Here is a 15,295-nt window from a genome sequence, read left to right as displayed (position 1 = left end):
ACGATATATGTTAAACTTTAGTTTATGTGTAATGTAGATTTGTGAACATAACATCTCTGATTGTAATATGCTCAAAGTTCAGTGCAAAGGGAGACATTGGCTTTTACAGAGTTAGCTTGGCAAAGCCTACAGCAAACAAATTTGGGGACTACAAAAAATACATCCGGGTTAATGAGATCATAAACCCTGCAGGTTACGCACATTCACCAAGCGCAGCATTGTGGTGTGGCCAGAGGCGCTGTAATCTTACAGCAGAGAAAGTTAAAATTCCATCCAAACATTGCTATTTCCACAGAGCTTGTCCTGTTTCTGTATTTGGGTTTCCAAAGGGCATGACACTCAGAGAGAAGTGCTTACAATTTAATTTTAATTATGTTCCAGAGAATAATCAAAAAATATATAGCTAGCATTTGACTAAGGAGAACTTCCAGAATCTCTCCCAGTTCAGTGCTGGATTCGGCTAAAAACTCCTCCAATCAACGAAGCTGTGGATTGTGAGCCAAGACCTGTAAGTGTTTTTATTTGTTAAAATAGATCAAGTACATGCACCGTTTCTAGCGTTAATGGTATGTTGTAGCGAGGACGTAAACAATGGGAAATGCTGTTTTGCACCACTAACAATTTAGCTACAAATTCATATTCATCAGTCAAACCCCTGTAAACACCCACAATCTTCAGTAGCGCGTGTAGTGTCTCATTATGCGGATGTTTTCCTTGCATTCTACCTCTCAAATAACAAACTCACGAAAGATATGAGAACGTTTTATATTACTTGCACATGCTTATTCCGAATACATGTGAAAGACAGTTGTCAGATTTTAGAGATCAGACGTGAGGTTCATCTGTGTGCTGTTCATTTTGTCTGATTCAGCTACTGTTTACACAGCGCCAAAGCATGGGCTTGTAGGGGCGTGACGTGGTAACGAGAGTCGATTCGCGAATCACAGCACATTATGTTAGCTGACCAATTAAAACTTCTTGAGGGCAGGCCTTTCAGGAACTAGGAAATATGTCAGTCACTTTCATGTTACCCGAGTAGCTGTATATAAAATCAAAGATGTATGAAAAAAAATTGAATTTTTTTAAACCAGAGAGGGATGAGCACACATTGCTTTGCATCTTATAGACACAACCAAGCCTTAAAATACACTTTGGACCACCCCATTAAATTCAGTTTTTTCCACCAAACCTGATGAGTCAAAGTACTGTCATTTAATCAGTTAATATTATGTTTAACATTTAAATGTTAAAGCAACTTGCCATATCATATTGAGGGCTGAGCTGTTCAGTGTACTGTAACATATGCATGCAGATTGGATTCCTCTGAAAGCATAGTGTCCTTGCTCTTTAGATAATAAAGCTACTGTTAATTTAGTAAACAAAGCAATAATTCACTCTACAAAACAAACCGGATTGAGATCGAGATTAAATTCTTATAAAAGTGGTAATCTTTATTTAAACCCAAACTAGTGTACATAACAGATGCACAACATAGCTACAGGGAAGAGACAAATTATTCCGGATTCATAAAAAACACACAATGTACTACAAACAACTCCGAAAAAGGGTACAGATATTTTTAGACGAAAAATTCATTCATCTCACATCAACAGACAAAGCACAACAATGTGCTTTCAGACTTGTGCATAATCAAGTCAAATGACAAGCAATTATGATAAAGCAAAAAATAAAAAAAACAGATGACATGCTTTGAGTTTCCAAGCATTTACATTACTGCTAACAGTATAGAGGGACAAAACACAACAAAAGCATTGCTTTAGCCTGTGGGTGCTTTTACTTTAAATAGTCTCTGTTTGTACTTATGCATACATATCCTCACGGTCAGCATTGTAGATTTCGCCCTCTTGCAGAGAAGCAAAATTGAGGAAGTGAGACGGTCTGTGAACTTCATGGTAGAACTCTTTCGGATTGGCCAACTGCAGGTCATACTTCATGTTGGGGTCATGGCGAACACCTAGAACAAGGAAAGAGAATTTAGCAAAAGTTCATTGCTGTATCTGCAATTTACAAATGTGTAAATCACTTCAATATGTATCAAATATAAATCTATGCTCACCCATGAAGTTGTAGTTCCAGGAGACTTGGCCAGGCACCATGAAGAAGCCAAGAAAACGGTCAGACAAAAGCATCTGAACCCTTTCATAGTGAGAAGGCAAGTAACCTTTGGGGTTATTACCCTTATCTGTGTTTTGTCGACCCCACTCATATCCACTGGGAGTCAGCTTGTAGGCTGTCAGTGTGCAGGAACCTGGGGTGAAGCTAGACAAGCAAAACCATTAGGATTAAGTCTCACATGCAATACATTGTATGCAATACAGTACATTATAATTGGGAAATTAGGAACGCAGCCACAGTGTGTTAATGTGTTTAATCTATACCTGCAAGTGATAATGATAGTCTTCTCGCCATCCCAGGATGGGTTGTCAGCCATGACCTTTGCATGGGTGGTGACATCCTGAGGAGAAAGCTGGGGCGATTCATTAGGCTGTGTATGGATCCATCCAAGAGGCTCCATTTCCTATGAAAGATAAGGACAGCATTTGAAGGGTTTGACAAGGCTGGGAGGACACAGACAGCTGATAACACCAAATTAGATGTGCAAATACACCAAATGCGCATGTGTAAATTCCTGACCTTCAAGTACTCATGTTGTGGCAGTTGGTTGGGCAGGTGAACGGTCTGATGTGTACCCCACTGTGGCACCATCACAATACAGCGGATCTCCTTCACCTGAGGGTTATCTGGAGGGCTGGTTCCATACAGATAACCTGCAATCTACAGGGGGGAAAATATACAAGCAAAAATAGGTCAAGTAAGAAACCGGATAACACAATATAGGTTTTATTTTAAAATCAAAATGTTGTATTGTGTTCAACAAGTCATAACAGGAATAAAGTTCTTGTAAATTAACAATGCAATTCAAATCAATCTCACTAAATTCTTATAAAAACTTTGTGTGCAGATTATTACGTTGAAATAGATGTGTTTCAATATTACACAAATTATATAACAACATTGTTACTCTCATAAATTGCCATAATTTGACTTAAGCAAAGTGAAAATTCTCTTAAGATTTCTATCGACAGGTTAGCATGACCACGCTAAAATTAAAGCAAAAATATCTAAGACGAAACATTTTAATAAGACTGTCAGTCTAACCTGAGCACGCAAATCTGAGATGCAGATGAACTTCTTCAAAACATTCTTGGGCAGGATGTAAGTGTAGCCTGTTTCTTTGATGTCATCCGATGACACATAGATGTGGTTGGTACGCAAGTGCAAGTTTGCAGCAGAGATCGCCCTGTGAGATGAAGAAAACTGTTTAACAATGGACTTTAGCTGTGCTTTATTGACTTAAAAGACAAGAAACATTTCCGCACCTAACTCTCCATTCAGTTTTGGAAGAGAAGGTCTGCGTCTCGTAGTTGCTGGTGGTGGAGGTGATGATCTCATCTCCGTGTTTGTTGACTGTGCGAGTCTGAGTGGCCGTAAGCTGAGACTGTTCCTTGGTCTGCTTCTCGATCTCAGCGATCTGCTGTCTCTGCTGAGATGGAGCAGAGATTTCCATTCCCAGGATGATGTCCCTGATTTCAGACTGAGTCAAAGATGCCACATTCACGCTGTGGAGAAGATCGAAAATTTACAATCTTAAACATTCCAAAGCAGATATACATTTTTGTATGTACTTGAAAATCTGTATTTCTTACTTGTTCTTCTTGCCATAATCAGCCAGGATGAGATCTTTGAGCTGCACCTCCACTTTGATCCACTCCTCATCTGTCAGAGTGGGCCAGATGTGGTGGGGCTCGGTGATGGTGGTCTTGTCAGGCTTCAGGATAACTTTGGCACGGTCATTGTTGACATGAAGTGCTCTCAGGATCAAAATCAAACGAGAGAACGCCTAGGCAACAAAAACAGATTTTGGTTTAAGATATCATAGAATTAGTGTAAACCTTAGAAGCAACAAATTTTGCTTCGAAGCTTATATTTATTAAATAGCTTAAATTTATTAAGTTTATAGAATAAAAGCTGGATTTACAGTGTAAGAGGAGATGGTCTTGAGCCAGTCGTCATACAGATTGAACAGGACCATCTGAGGCTCTGTTGCCTTCAAAATTAGGTCTCCAAACTTCTCCACTTTCAAACAGGCCTGGAAGGGGAGCTGGAGCTCAGAGCCTTTGATTACAATGTTGGGGAAGTCAAGCAAATGCACCTGGAGAAAACAGATTGTTGTTAACCTAAGAGTTAACAGAGCTCCAGCACTCATTTTGGTAGCTAAAGGTGAAGTGCCTTACCTCAAGAGGATCCAACATGCCCTTCCTGGTCACAATAATCTGTTTGGGCTGCTCTTCAACAGGTAGCGATCGGATCAGGGCAGCCACTTCTTCAGCAGTCTTCCACTTAGCCAACTACAAAGGCAGAACCAGTGACCAGTAAAATAAGTGTCACTGACAACACGAAAAGAAAAACAACAACTGTGGAAACAAAATAAGAGTGATAAACGGACCTGTCCAAGACGCTTTTGTCCAGCCCACACAGAAGTGTGAATGATCTTCAGGAAAAGCTGTCCAGTTCTGGGGTTGAAGATGAAAATGGCTCCATTGATTGGTTTGGTGGTCAAGTTACCTTCAAAGGTCTGAAACAGGATACAATTTTGACATTTTACTACATAATCCAAGGACAAAACAATACAAGCCACAAGGAACATCTTCAAAATGTTGACTTGCCTTGTGAATGGTGACTCTGTACACATTGGTGTCATCTACAAACCAGATGATCTGGTTAGAGAAGAGCTCTCCATAGTTCTGGGAAGACAGGTAAGGCTCAGTGGGCTCTGAAGAATAGAGTTGCAGACCCTTGCGGATTCGCTCTCTCAGCACATACAGAGCCGGATTGGCCTTCATTATCTTTGCCATTGCCTGCTGGATTAGGGGCTTGGCTCCGGGGAACCAGTTTCCATAGGCACTGCAGAAAATAATATAAATACTTGAACATCAGTTTTTGGAAACACAAAGGTTGTTCTTGACTGTGACAAATCACATGATCTAAAAATCTGACCTGTGAAGATTGTATGCCAGATCAATGGCAATAAGAACTCCAGTGGGTGATGGGTAAATACTCATGTTGTCAGTGGTGTAGTCCAAGAACTTGGCCCTGGCATATCTCTCAATATCATGAGAGTCATAGTCACCCCATCTGAGTTGGATGTCAATCCAGAATTTCTGTGTGGTGGTGCTGTCCATTACATCCCTGTAGAAAAAAATGCAAGAATCTTAAACGACATCAAGATGTCATTTTCATGTGGGTATTATGGGCTGGCACTATGCATGACATAAATCCACTTGATATAAAAGTTAACATCCATGAAGCTGAGACGTACTTGGAATCTGCTAGAAGTGATGGGCGTGAGACGTTCCACTTGTAGGAGGCAAACAACAGAATGTCAGCACAGGAGGAATTCATCTTGTAAGACTTCCTGGGATGGATTGTCTCTTTTTGGACAGTCTCAATCTCCAAAGCATCCAGTTCTTGGTCAAACACCTACACATGGCAAACAGAAGTTTGTTGATGGCATTCACCAGAACAACTCTGATTGAGTCAATTGTCACCAGTTCAGTGTGTATATAAAAAATAAAAATAAAACATTCACAATCGTACACAGACTGTACAGCTGTATAATATAACTCGGAGTCATGTTTATTGCATACTAATGTAATTAATTTAAATGGTGTATGCGCTTACCTGACAGAGATCCATGACAATGCTCTCATGGATTTTCTGCCACAAGTGAGCTCTGAAGATCTGGATCAGAGAGATCTTGAGGGTTGGGATTTTACCATGCATGAAGATTCCAGTAAGGTCCAACTGCACTTGAAAACCCACATACACCTACAAGAACATCAAGAGAATGCGTGAGTCTAAAATTGAAAAAAAATAACTTTGATTGCTTAGTGTAAATGTAAAGGTTTTTCCAAAAGACATACGTTGGCTCTGTTGATTGTGGGAGACCACCACAAGGTGAACCGTCGATTAGGAATCTGGTTCAGACCAGATCTCTGAGCATTAGTGAGCTTCTTCCATTTCATAGACTCTTCAAAACCACTGGCCTTCTCCCTACAAACGATTGAAATGTTGAGTTAAATCAACCTTAACATTTTTGGAAAAAAAGAAACAATTGAATAAAATGCTTACCAGAAGAGACCCTCCCAGGTAGGGAAATAGGTACCCTTGAACAGTGTGTGCTCAAGAATGCCTTCAACTCCTCCAAGTGCCTGGATCATGTCTGTTCGGTAATTGTTCAAATTCCAGAGTTTTCCATCGTGCCTTTGGTGAGTCCACCAGAATGGATTTTGCTTCAGCACCTGAAACATTCAAAAATATTTAAAATGAATACTACCAAACTGAATGTAACTGAAGTGCCACTGCGTTTACCATGCAATTCACTTTTACCACAAGGAAAGATTTTACCTGGTACTGCTTGAAGTCTGTTCTGACTCTCCAGCCCTTATCATAAGCAAGTGTATGTCTGTCCTTCTGGAAGAGGGTGTTGATACGTGGAATACCTCTGTCCCAGGAGTCCTCCAGATCTTCCAGTGTCAAACGTCTGAGTAGCATCAGAGTTATATAATTATGCCAAGAACAGCACCATCATCTAGATTAAGGTTTGGTTTAGAGGATAGTACCTGTTCTGAGCAATGGCCTCCTGTCGCTTGAGGGCATATTCAGCCCAAACTCTTTGAGAATCAATGAACTCACTCTCCCATGGTTGGATGTAGCGGTACAGATTAGGAATAAGCTGATCCTCTTCGTGACTCATACCAGAGCGGAAATGAGTTATGCCCACATCGGTCTGTTTGGACCACCTGAGCACACACAGAACTATACATCAATTTCCTGAATCTGTGGTTGCAAATTTCCTTAATGGTTCTGAACCTTTTTTGAGTCAGCGGTCCACCTATCCATTATCTAGATTCCTTAGCACCCATCACCAAAAAAAAAAAAAAGCATCTCACTGATTGCAAAATAACCAATTTGATTTGGCCAGTTTAAATATGATTAACATCAGTGTCCCAGAAAGAAATTCAACAGTTACAAATTCAAGCATGAATTAGGTACCTTATGACAAGCAGCAAACAACAAACATTCTTATGAATTTCAAGAGAAAAAGTTGGAGTCCGTTTAGTGATATCATCTTGTTTGGATGCTGCACTAACATTTGCAGCCATCATCAGAAAGCCTAAAGACGACTGATGTAAACAGTCATTGCTGTGAAAATGATACTCCACCTTATCTAATCGCTCCACACGCAAAGCATCAACCAATGTTCTCTGAATGCATACCTGGGGCGGTACCATAGCCATTGTGAAATGCTTCTGTAACTCATCAAGAAAACAGCAATAAAAACCTCAAAGGACTCACCTAAGGTCAGACTGCGGGATCAGCACGTGTCCCATGGAAAGCATTCCCAAGCCACCCAACTCCTTAGGGGTATAAAACACCACAGGAGGGAAACGGCTGGGCATTTTGGAGTTCAGCCCAATCTTGATACGGGTTTGGATCTTATTCTCACACTTTACCAACAGGTCCAGAAGCTCTTGAGTGTTGACCACAGCTTCACGAAAGTAGGTCATCAGACCAATCAGAGCAGTGTTCCACTTGTTCACGATCTGAGAAAAGCAAAATTATCTAAAACTGTGTGCAAAATGAGGATATACAAGTTGCTATCCATTTAAAAACTCAAATTAAAGGTTCACCTTGGTGAAAGTGGTGGACCCAGAAGCCATCAAAATTTGTCGCACTCTGTTGTGGAACCTTTGCATGGACTCATCATCTACACGCAGGAAACACTGTGCTGTCCTTTCTTTTGTTACCTACAAATGAAGCCAAAATTAACCACTATCCTCTCAGAAGGACTAAAAGCCCTGGTAATATTTAACCAAAAATGTTTTTCATTCTTCTTTTAAGGGGAAAAAGTATGAAAAGGCTGAGTGATGGTATACTGGTTTTTGCAGTAGTATTGGTTGTAAATGTCAACAGAGAAGACAATACTACTAATTTGTCATTTTGCTTACCTCATTCTGCAAATTCCAAACACCATCTTTGTGTGTGAACTCCTCATAACTAGTGCGACACTTCGGGAGTATGCGACACTCAAAGCCACACATGTTAAAGAGCAGATTGGGGTTGTCCTTGCTGTACACAGACACAAAACTGTTCTCCCATTGAATTGTGGTCACCGAGCGAGGGAGACGGTTCTTGATGTCCCAGAACACAGCACGACCCCTGTGTGAAAAAGACAATCAATCATAGCACATACATCAGCCTGCGATTTATTAAGGGGCTTAGAAGGACAAAATTCTATGGGACTTACAAGTTGACATCATGTTTCATCAGTCTCATCCTAGCATCTCGAGGCCAACATTTCTTATTGTTGTACCCCACAATGTTCTCATTGTTGGGGTCTGGGTGCTCAGTCAGGTACCTCTGGATCAAATCTCTGGCCTCATCAGCAGAGAACCTACATAAAGCAAAACCAGAAGATTAGAACATATAACTTCAAGAATTAAACTGCACAAAGGAAGATAGGAAATTTCAATTATCTGCACTACTAACCTGAAGAAGATATGAATGCGGTCTATATATCTGCAGTACAGACGGATGGGATGGGCGCTCTCAGTGGCTGTATCCTGGAAGCTAAGGAAATCATTGGGCATCTGAGGAGGTCCAGCCATCTCACTGGCTCTGTGCAGACCCAGCACCAGCAGGTCCATCACAAGTCCATAGTACTGCACAATGAAAGAGGCAAACTGCAGGCCACGAATGATACCGTACGAGTTTGTATGGTTCATGTCCTGTAAAAAGAAACAGACATCTAAATATCAAGCTATGCAATGAAAATAAACTTCTCAAAAGTATAAAGAAAAAGGGGATTTGAGAAATGAACTAATATGTGCAAATAACAGACCTTATAGTTAATGACAACGTTGTTTTTAGCTGTCATGTAATCAGCAATGTTGTGATCAACAATGAGACGCAGAAGCCTGTTCAGCAGCGTCAGATCAATCTTCTCATACATCTTCTCGTAGCGAGACTCAAGCATGACATTACATTCACCCTCTGCAGTCTCCCATACATCTTGCAGGTTGTTGATTCCTGCAACCAGAAATATAAATGCAAAACAGTGAAATTAAAGACAAAATTAGGACTCGGATAATTACAGGCATCAGGCAATAAGTTTTTCTCTTTGGCCCAATTTTTATTTTTTTTTAATTGCTGCATACTAAAAGAACAACTATAAATAGGTCAATCTAGAAACAGTAAATTCCTTCTTCACCTTGGCACCATTTGTACACCAGCAGTGGTGGTGGCTCTGTGTCAGCTGGTTTGATCCAAGGTGGGAAAAGCCTACGTTTGTCTGCCTCGTACCACAGGTACTGATCCAGGTATGCGTCAGTGATCTTTTCCAAAGGTTCAACATCATAAACCGGCACCAAGTGACTGTAAAGGTCCATGAACTCGATGCCAACCTGAAGAAAATAACTACTTTAGTTGAAAGCTAGGACCAGTAACAGGCCACGAGGAATTCAGTGGTTTTATAAAGTCTGCTGAAATTGTGCTTGTGTGCTGACCTCTTTGAAGGCTCTCTGAGTGAGGAGGTGACGTTTGATTCTGGACAGAGCCTCATGAGGGTTGTCATAGGCCTGCTCAATCAGACCCAACTCCTCACGCTGTGACTGGTTCAGCCTAGACTTCACACTGGAATAAAAAACACAAAGAAAAGTCAGAAGAGAAGCAATCATCTAAAACCCAATAGATTCACTCAGATTTGTTTTATGCAACTGGCTTGACCTGTAAGCTTCCTTGAGTCTCTCCAAAGCCAGAATGAGTAGCTTGGTGTCATGCTTGTAGGAGAGAGGAGGGAAGGGAATTGGAGAGAACCGTCGACTCTCCAGCCAGTGCACTGTGGTGGTGTAAATGGCCACGGCCTCCTCAGCTGTGATGTAAGGCCCATCCTACAAGACAAATTATTAATTATTCCATGTTCCTTTATGGGAACAGCAAACTGTTTAAAGTTTTCAAGAACCTCCCAAAAAAATGTACCTTCAGGTAATTGTGCTGTCTCTCCTGCTCTGCTTTTAGGTAGAGTCGAGTGAGTCGTCCCAAGTTTTTCTTGCACACAGTCTTATCCACAGTAGCTCCTCTTCTGATTCTCTCACGGTTGTAGTGAGCTGTGTTGGTCCACCAGTCAGCTTTGGCCTTCACGTAACGGAGAATCATGTTCTCGATGGGAGTTGGAAGCCCAGGAACCTGGAAAATTAAGTAACATTTCCTGAATGATAAACTTTTAAATCTGAAAAAATATTTATAAGCAACAAAAATCAACAAAATTGTACCTTCCAAGGGATGTTGGCCTTCCAGCACCTCCATGACTCACTAAGGTGCTGCAAGATGGTTCTGGCCTTGTTTTGCTTGATACCCTCAGGCATCATATCCAGAATGTCATGCATCACAGCAGCTCTCAGCTCCAGATCAAAGTGAGATTCCACACGCTGTTTGGTCACAGTCTTGGCAACACCCTTAGAGTGTCGACCTAAACAGCAATACACATCAAATTAGTCCTTGAACACCACCTTACAGCATCCTTTGTAAATACAAAGCATATTTTACCCTCAAACTGCCTGGCCAGAAGATTGCCGAGCCACCGCTCCAAAAGAGGGGTGATGCCCCTCATGAAGAACAGCCAGACTCTCCATCCTGGTGCCCAGAACCCACAGCCTGGACCTTTTCCAACAGGGCCCTAAATGATAGGTCACTTAGTTGCAAGGCATAGCATCAATCCGAACAAAGTCACAGAGGACAGAAACAATGTTTTTTTAACTCCATTGAGTGTTACTCACTGTGTTGAAGCGATAGTAGATGAGATGCTTCAGGTCTTTGCACATTCTGATCTGCCTCATGAGCTTGTACTTGTAGCGGTACATGCCAGTCAGTTGACCCACATGGGCAAAGATGTACTGCAAACCATCAGCAAGCTACAGGAAGGCAGACAAGTTTAATAGTGGTCACAAAGCTAACAATAAGCTTCACAGGCTGCATAAAAGTTGTATTTGTTATACCTGGAAAGCATCAACATTTCCAAGCCTGTACTGTACATGACTGTCCACCACGAGCTTGCTCAAGCGCAGAACCTCACGGCACAAGTGAAACGCATTTCCGAATCTAGACTTCTTACGTTCCTTTGTTGTGAGGGTTTTTACAGGCTTCAAGTTGAAGTTGTAGTCCAAGTGCAGGTAGTTCAGGTTCTTTCTGTGAATCAGCAAGTTCAGCATGTTATAGCCCTGCCGGCACACCTGCAGTCCGACTTCTACCCAGTCCAGCTTTGTTGACTGGAAGAATTTGGTGGCCTTGAAAGAGCGGAACAGGTATCTAAAGAAGGGAAAGAAAAATACAACCATTGTTTTATGCATGACAATGCACCCTAATTATTACACCTTGGTGCAAGCTCTGGAAAAGCAGCCTCACCTCTTTTTCTGTGCCTTAGGTGGTCTGTGTTTTAGAGCGTTCAACACATAGTACTTCAGAAGCTTCTGGTAAGACACACGCACCTTCACAGGTTGGCCTGCAGGACAGTGCTCACGATACCTAGTTGCAGAAGAGAGAGCCTATTTATAAAGTTGTAGTCTTTTTGCAGAGTTTCCTAATTCTCAGATAGTATGCAATTCCAGAACAATCATCACAGAACACATTTTTAAAACACTTTAAATGTTTTTAAAAGAAAATGGTGTGATCCTGCAAAAGATCTGAGACATAAGCACACAAAGTCTATGCTTAAACAAAAATATGTTTTGTGAACGGTCTTCTGCAGCATATATTTTAAAAACCAACCAGTTTTTGACCAGAGGAACATCAATGGCTCGTCTGGTTCTTCCAGAGCGGAGATTGAATGGACGAGGTGCCCACAACAATGCAATTCCATTGGCAGTGTTGTCAGTGTAAAGAGGCGTCTCCTTCAGGAATGGCTCCACATATTCAGGAAGTTCAAACTCTTCATCATCATCTGGCAGAGGCTCTTGGCTCTATAGAGAAAACACAACCTTGCAATAATTGTGGATAAAATGCACAGAAGTTTATTTAAACTATTTAATTAATTTCTGACCTTGACTGAGTGCCTATGAGAGATGGGGTTGATTAGAGGGTCGAAGTAGAAGGCAGGCAGATCAGGATCTTCAGTCTTGATGAACACCACATTTGGTGTGTGGTACCTGTATAGACCACCACAAAACATCAGTTCAGTTCAAAACATTAATTTCAAGAGTTTTTGTGAACGATTAAACTGAAGGCAAGATAATGTTTCATACCAGGTAAGGTGCACATGATGTGGCAGATTGTTGTACAAGTAAGGGAATGCAATTTTGTATTCTGTCCTGATTGGCTGTCTGATGATGATCTTGTTGATGTCATTGAACTCATTCCAGTCTTCGTCCCTGAAATGAAAGTCAAGTTAGATCCCTGGAAAACATAAGCAATAGCCAATTATACCAGTTAGGACACAGTACGTACTGGAGGTTAATGTCTCTGACAAGTGGCTCAAATTTAGGTCCTCCTGGAATGGCCATGTTCAAAGCTTTAGAGGTGAAGAAAGCTTTCAAGTCAAACAAGTAAAAGTAATTGTCATCCACCAAGTCTGTCAGCAGCTGATTAGCCAACCGATACAGAGTGGACATCATTGGCAAAGTGAATTGCCAACGTCTGTATGTGGTCCCATTCACGTATCTGTGGAAGGAAAAAAAAAGACAAACCATAAGCAAATGAAGCAAGTAAACATATTTTTTAAATTGTCCCCAACACTCACTTGGTGGTGTCTTTCAGTGGTTGATGCTCATAGAGCCAGTCTGTGACAGAAGAGTCCTCATCAGGGTCCAGCTCCATCTGGATCGCCTCCAGAGGCTCCACATCCAGGATGTTATCTGCATAATCCAAAGGAGGCTCTTCATCATCAAATGGTGGGAAACGCATGCGCTTGAAGTGCCGCCTGTCTCTCTTCTCACGACGCATCATGATCCACATTGTGCTTGTGTAAAGAGAAAGAGTTTCAACATTATTAAACAATAAAAAAACGGAAATAACAATATTGCTACAGCTGCTCCCAAAAAGGGCACCATAAATCTTTCAATCAAAATGTTGATGGTTTCCTTCTCAAATATGACAAGCAAAATAATACATAAAATTAATGTATTTAATTTCCTTAAATTATTTTGTCTTACTTCAGGTAACAGTAATGGAAAGATGTTTTATTTAATTTATTAATTAAATTATAGTACTTATATCACTTCTAAAATTACACTCACAATTTACCACACAACCACGCAGCTCCCCAAGAAAATACTACAAATTAGAATTTTAAATGGCCTTGGCCAACATTTTCCCCCCACAAGTGACATCATCACAGAGCCGCTTACCCCCACTGAGATATGTACACTGGCTCAATAACCCAAGGGATTTCATTCACGAAGGATATAGCGCCTGTGATGTGGTAGAGCACAGGAACATCTCTGATCTGCTCCCAGGGCATTGGCATGTTCTCCAGCAGTTTGAGCACTGCATGGGGCATATACTTCAGGGCCCTGCAGATTAAAAGCAACAATTAATTACATAAAAAAAAAACTTTGATAATCATATAAAAACCAGTTACCACTGTAATAAAGCAAATGTTCTTACCCAAGGTAGACTCTCTTGTCATGACGAAATTTCCTGTTCGTCATGTCACCATGATCCCTGATGATTTTGCGCACATGCTCAGGTGGCATGTCCTCTTTCTGAGCATCCACAAAGCCAAATTTCCTCTTCTCAGAGTAGCGTTTGGCCTGCAGCTGCTGCCATTTCCGAGCTACAACAAAGAGATTCCATGTAAAATAAGTAAACAAACTTTGAGTACAAATTGCATGCTGTTTCAAACTTCGTGAACGCACCTTTCTCTTGCAGTTTCTCCTCAGTCATATAATCTGGCACTGGAGCAACAGCAGGAGGAGGTGGAGGAACACCTGGAGGCATTGGTCCAGGAAGACCTCTGTAGGGGAAAGGAGCTGCCATGGCAGCGACTACTGCAAGCAGAAACAATAATTCATAAAATATATGAAATATATATAGGTTAGACTACAAAACATGAGTAACGTACAGAAAACAGACAAAAACATACTGTTTCTATACAAGTCCTTACAAGCCTACAACAACAACAAAACCTATATTAAAATTCAGTAGAGATCTGCAAGCATAACCTAACAAAATGCTAATTTAATCGTTTTAAAAGAAACAGAAATGTGTAAGTACGATAAACTATCTTTAAAGTACATAATCACATCAACGAACTTATGTTACCCCACTAACGCTAACTCGGCTATCGCGCCTGAACTGTTTTCTTACCATGGAGAATTATTCTAGAGACTATTTATTTAAAGAAGACAACCGCCAGGTAGACTTTTACACATTCTGCACCTCAAGTAACAATATTTAAGATTTGTGTGTATGTATGCAGTATGATTCGTTTCTTTGGCCTCCATAACGCATTAGTTAGCATGTTAGCTTAGCTTACCGAATATTATACAAGTAAATCGTTTCCGCAAACAAACAGTGGCAAATCTTAGGTGATACTTTAAAAAATTGCAAACAAAGCATGCACGGGTTTAGACTTAAAGAATGAAATAACTTACAGTTAAAAGAAGTTTCTCGCCAGTGACTGTAGTTGTGTGGTGGTTTTGAGCTCAGCGGAATGGCGTACTATGCACGTTGTGCGTAGAGTCTTTCCATTCTCCAATGCGCTTACGTATCTGAACTATTCTAGCTCAACGGAAATGATGACAATCTACGACTTCGAACGTAAGAAAATGCGTAAGTCCCAACTTCCGGATATGACACCGGATTTGAAAAGTCTCGTCCTTTTTTTTTTTTTTTATTAACATTAGTAACAGGGGATACATAAAACATTAATTTGCACTAATATTGTGTGACCAGAATGCAAATGATACATATTCATTGTAAAGCTAGTTACACAAATGTTACAAACGATAAGAAAATGAAAGAAAGGATAAGAAAGAAAAAATCAATGCATAAAAGAAAAACAAATATTTAAAGGAAAAAAAATATGTATACACATCAAAAGAAATAAAATAAATACCTCAAACCATAATAAATTATTAGGAGTGTTACATGGGCATACCAAAAGGGATCTGATTACTTAAAAGTTATGATTATAATGATAATATTCTGTTTTTCAGCA

The 15,295-nt window shown here is 40.5% G+C and overlaps 1 protein-coding gene across 2 annotated transcripts; it reads right to left on the bottom strand.

Moving 5' to 3' along the window:
* Nucleotides 1–1,430: 1,430 nt before the first annotated feature.
* Nucleotides 1,431–14,822, bottom strand: prpf8 (pre-mRNA processing factor 8). Of its 2 annotated transcripts, none has more exons than XM_056474532.1 (42): nucleotides 14,730–14,822; nucleotides 13,992–14,123; nucleotides 13,741–13,909; nucleotides 13,482–13,646; nucleotides 12,875–13,093; nucleotides 12,583–12,795; nucleotides 12,381–12,506; nucleotides 12,179–12,284; nucleotides 11,908–12,098; nucleotides 11,545–11,664; nucleotides 11,139–11,448; nucleotides 10,920–11,054; nucleotides 10,690–10,819; nucleotides 10,416–10,612; nucleotides 10,123–10,329; nucleotides 9,871–10,034; nucleotides 9,651–9,777; nucleotides 9,356–9,548; nucleotides 8,987–9,174; nucleotides 8,635–8,873; nucleotides 8,393–8,539; nucleotides 8,094–8,304; nucleotides 7,776–7,892; nucleotides 7,441–7,688; nucleotides 6,705–6,884; nucleotides 6,490–6,625; nucleotides 6,214–6,383; nucleotides 6,006–6,135; nucleotides 5,764–5,910; nucleotides 5,402–5,562; nucleotides 5,080–5,271; nucleotides 4,749–4,986; nucleotides 4,529–4,657; nucleotides 4,317–4,430; nucleotides 4,061–4,234; nucleotides 3,729–3,922; nucleotides 3,402–3,641; nucleotides 3,181–3,322; nucleotides 2,656–2,796; nucleotides 2,400–2,539; nucleotides 2,078–2,280; nucleotides 1,431–1,975 (listed from the first exon to the last, which is right to left on the bottom strand). In XM_056474532.1, the coding sequence occupies exons 2-42, from the start codon at nucleotides 14,110–14,112 to the stop codon at nucleotides 1,821–1,823; spliced, it is 7,029 nt and encodes a 2,342-aa protein (XP_056330507.1). In that variant the 5' UTR covers nucleotides 14,113–14,123; nucleotides 14,730–14,822; the 3' UTR covers nucleotides 1,431–1,820. The 2 variants fall into 2 exon arrangements, with proteins under 2 accessions (XP_056330507.1, XP_056330508.1); XM_056474533.1 differs by having other exon boundaries at nucleotides 13,992–14,120; nucleotides 14,730–14,749.
* Nucleotides 14,823–15,295: the final 473 nt, after the last annotated feature.

This window comes from Danio aesculapii, chromosome 15, assembly GCF_903798145.1.
Source record: "Danio aesculapii chromosome 15, fDanAes4.1, whole genome shotgun sequence".
NCBI classification, from domain to species: Eukaryota; Metazoa; Chordata; class Actinopteri; order Cypriniformes; family Danionidae; genus Danio; species Danio aesculapii.
Note: the sequence above shows the minus strand (reverse complement) of the source record. Positions and strands in the feature narration are given on the sequence as shown.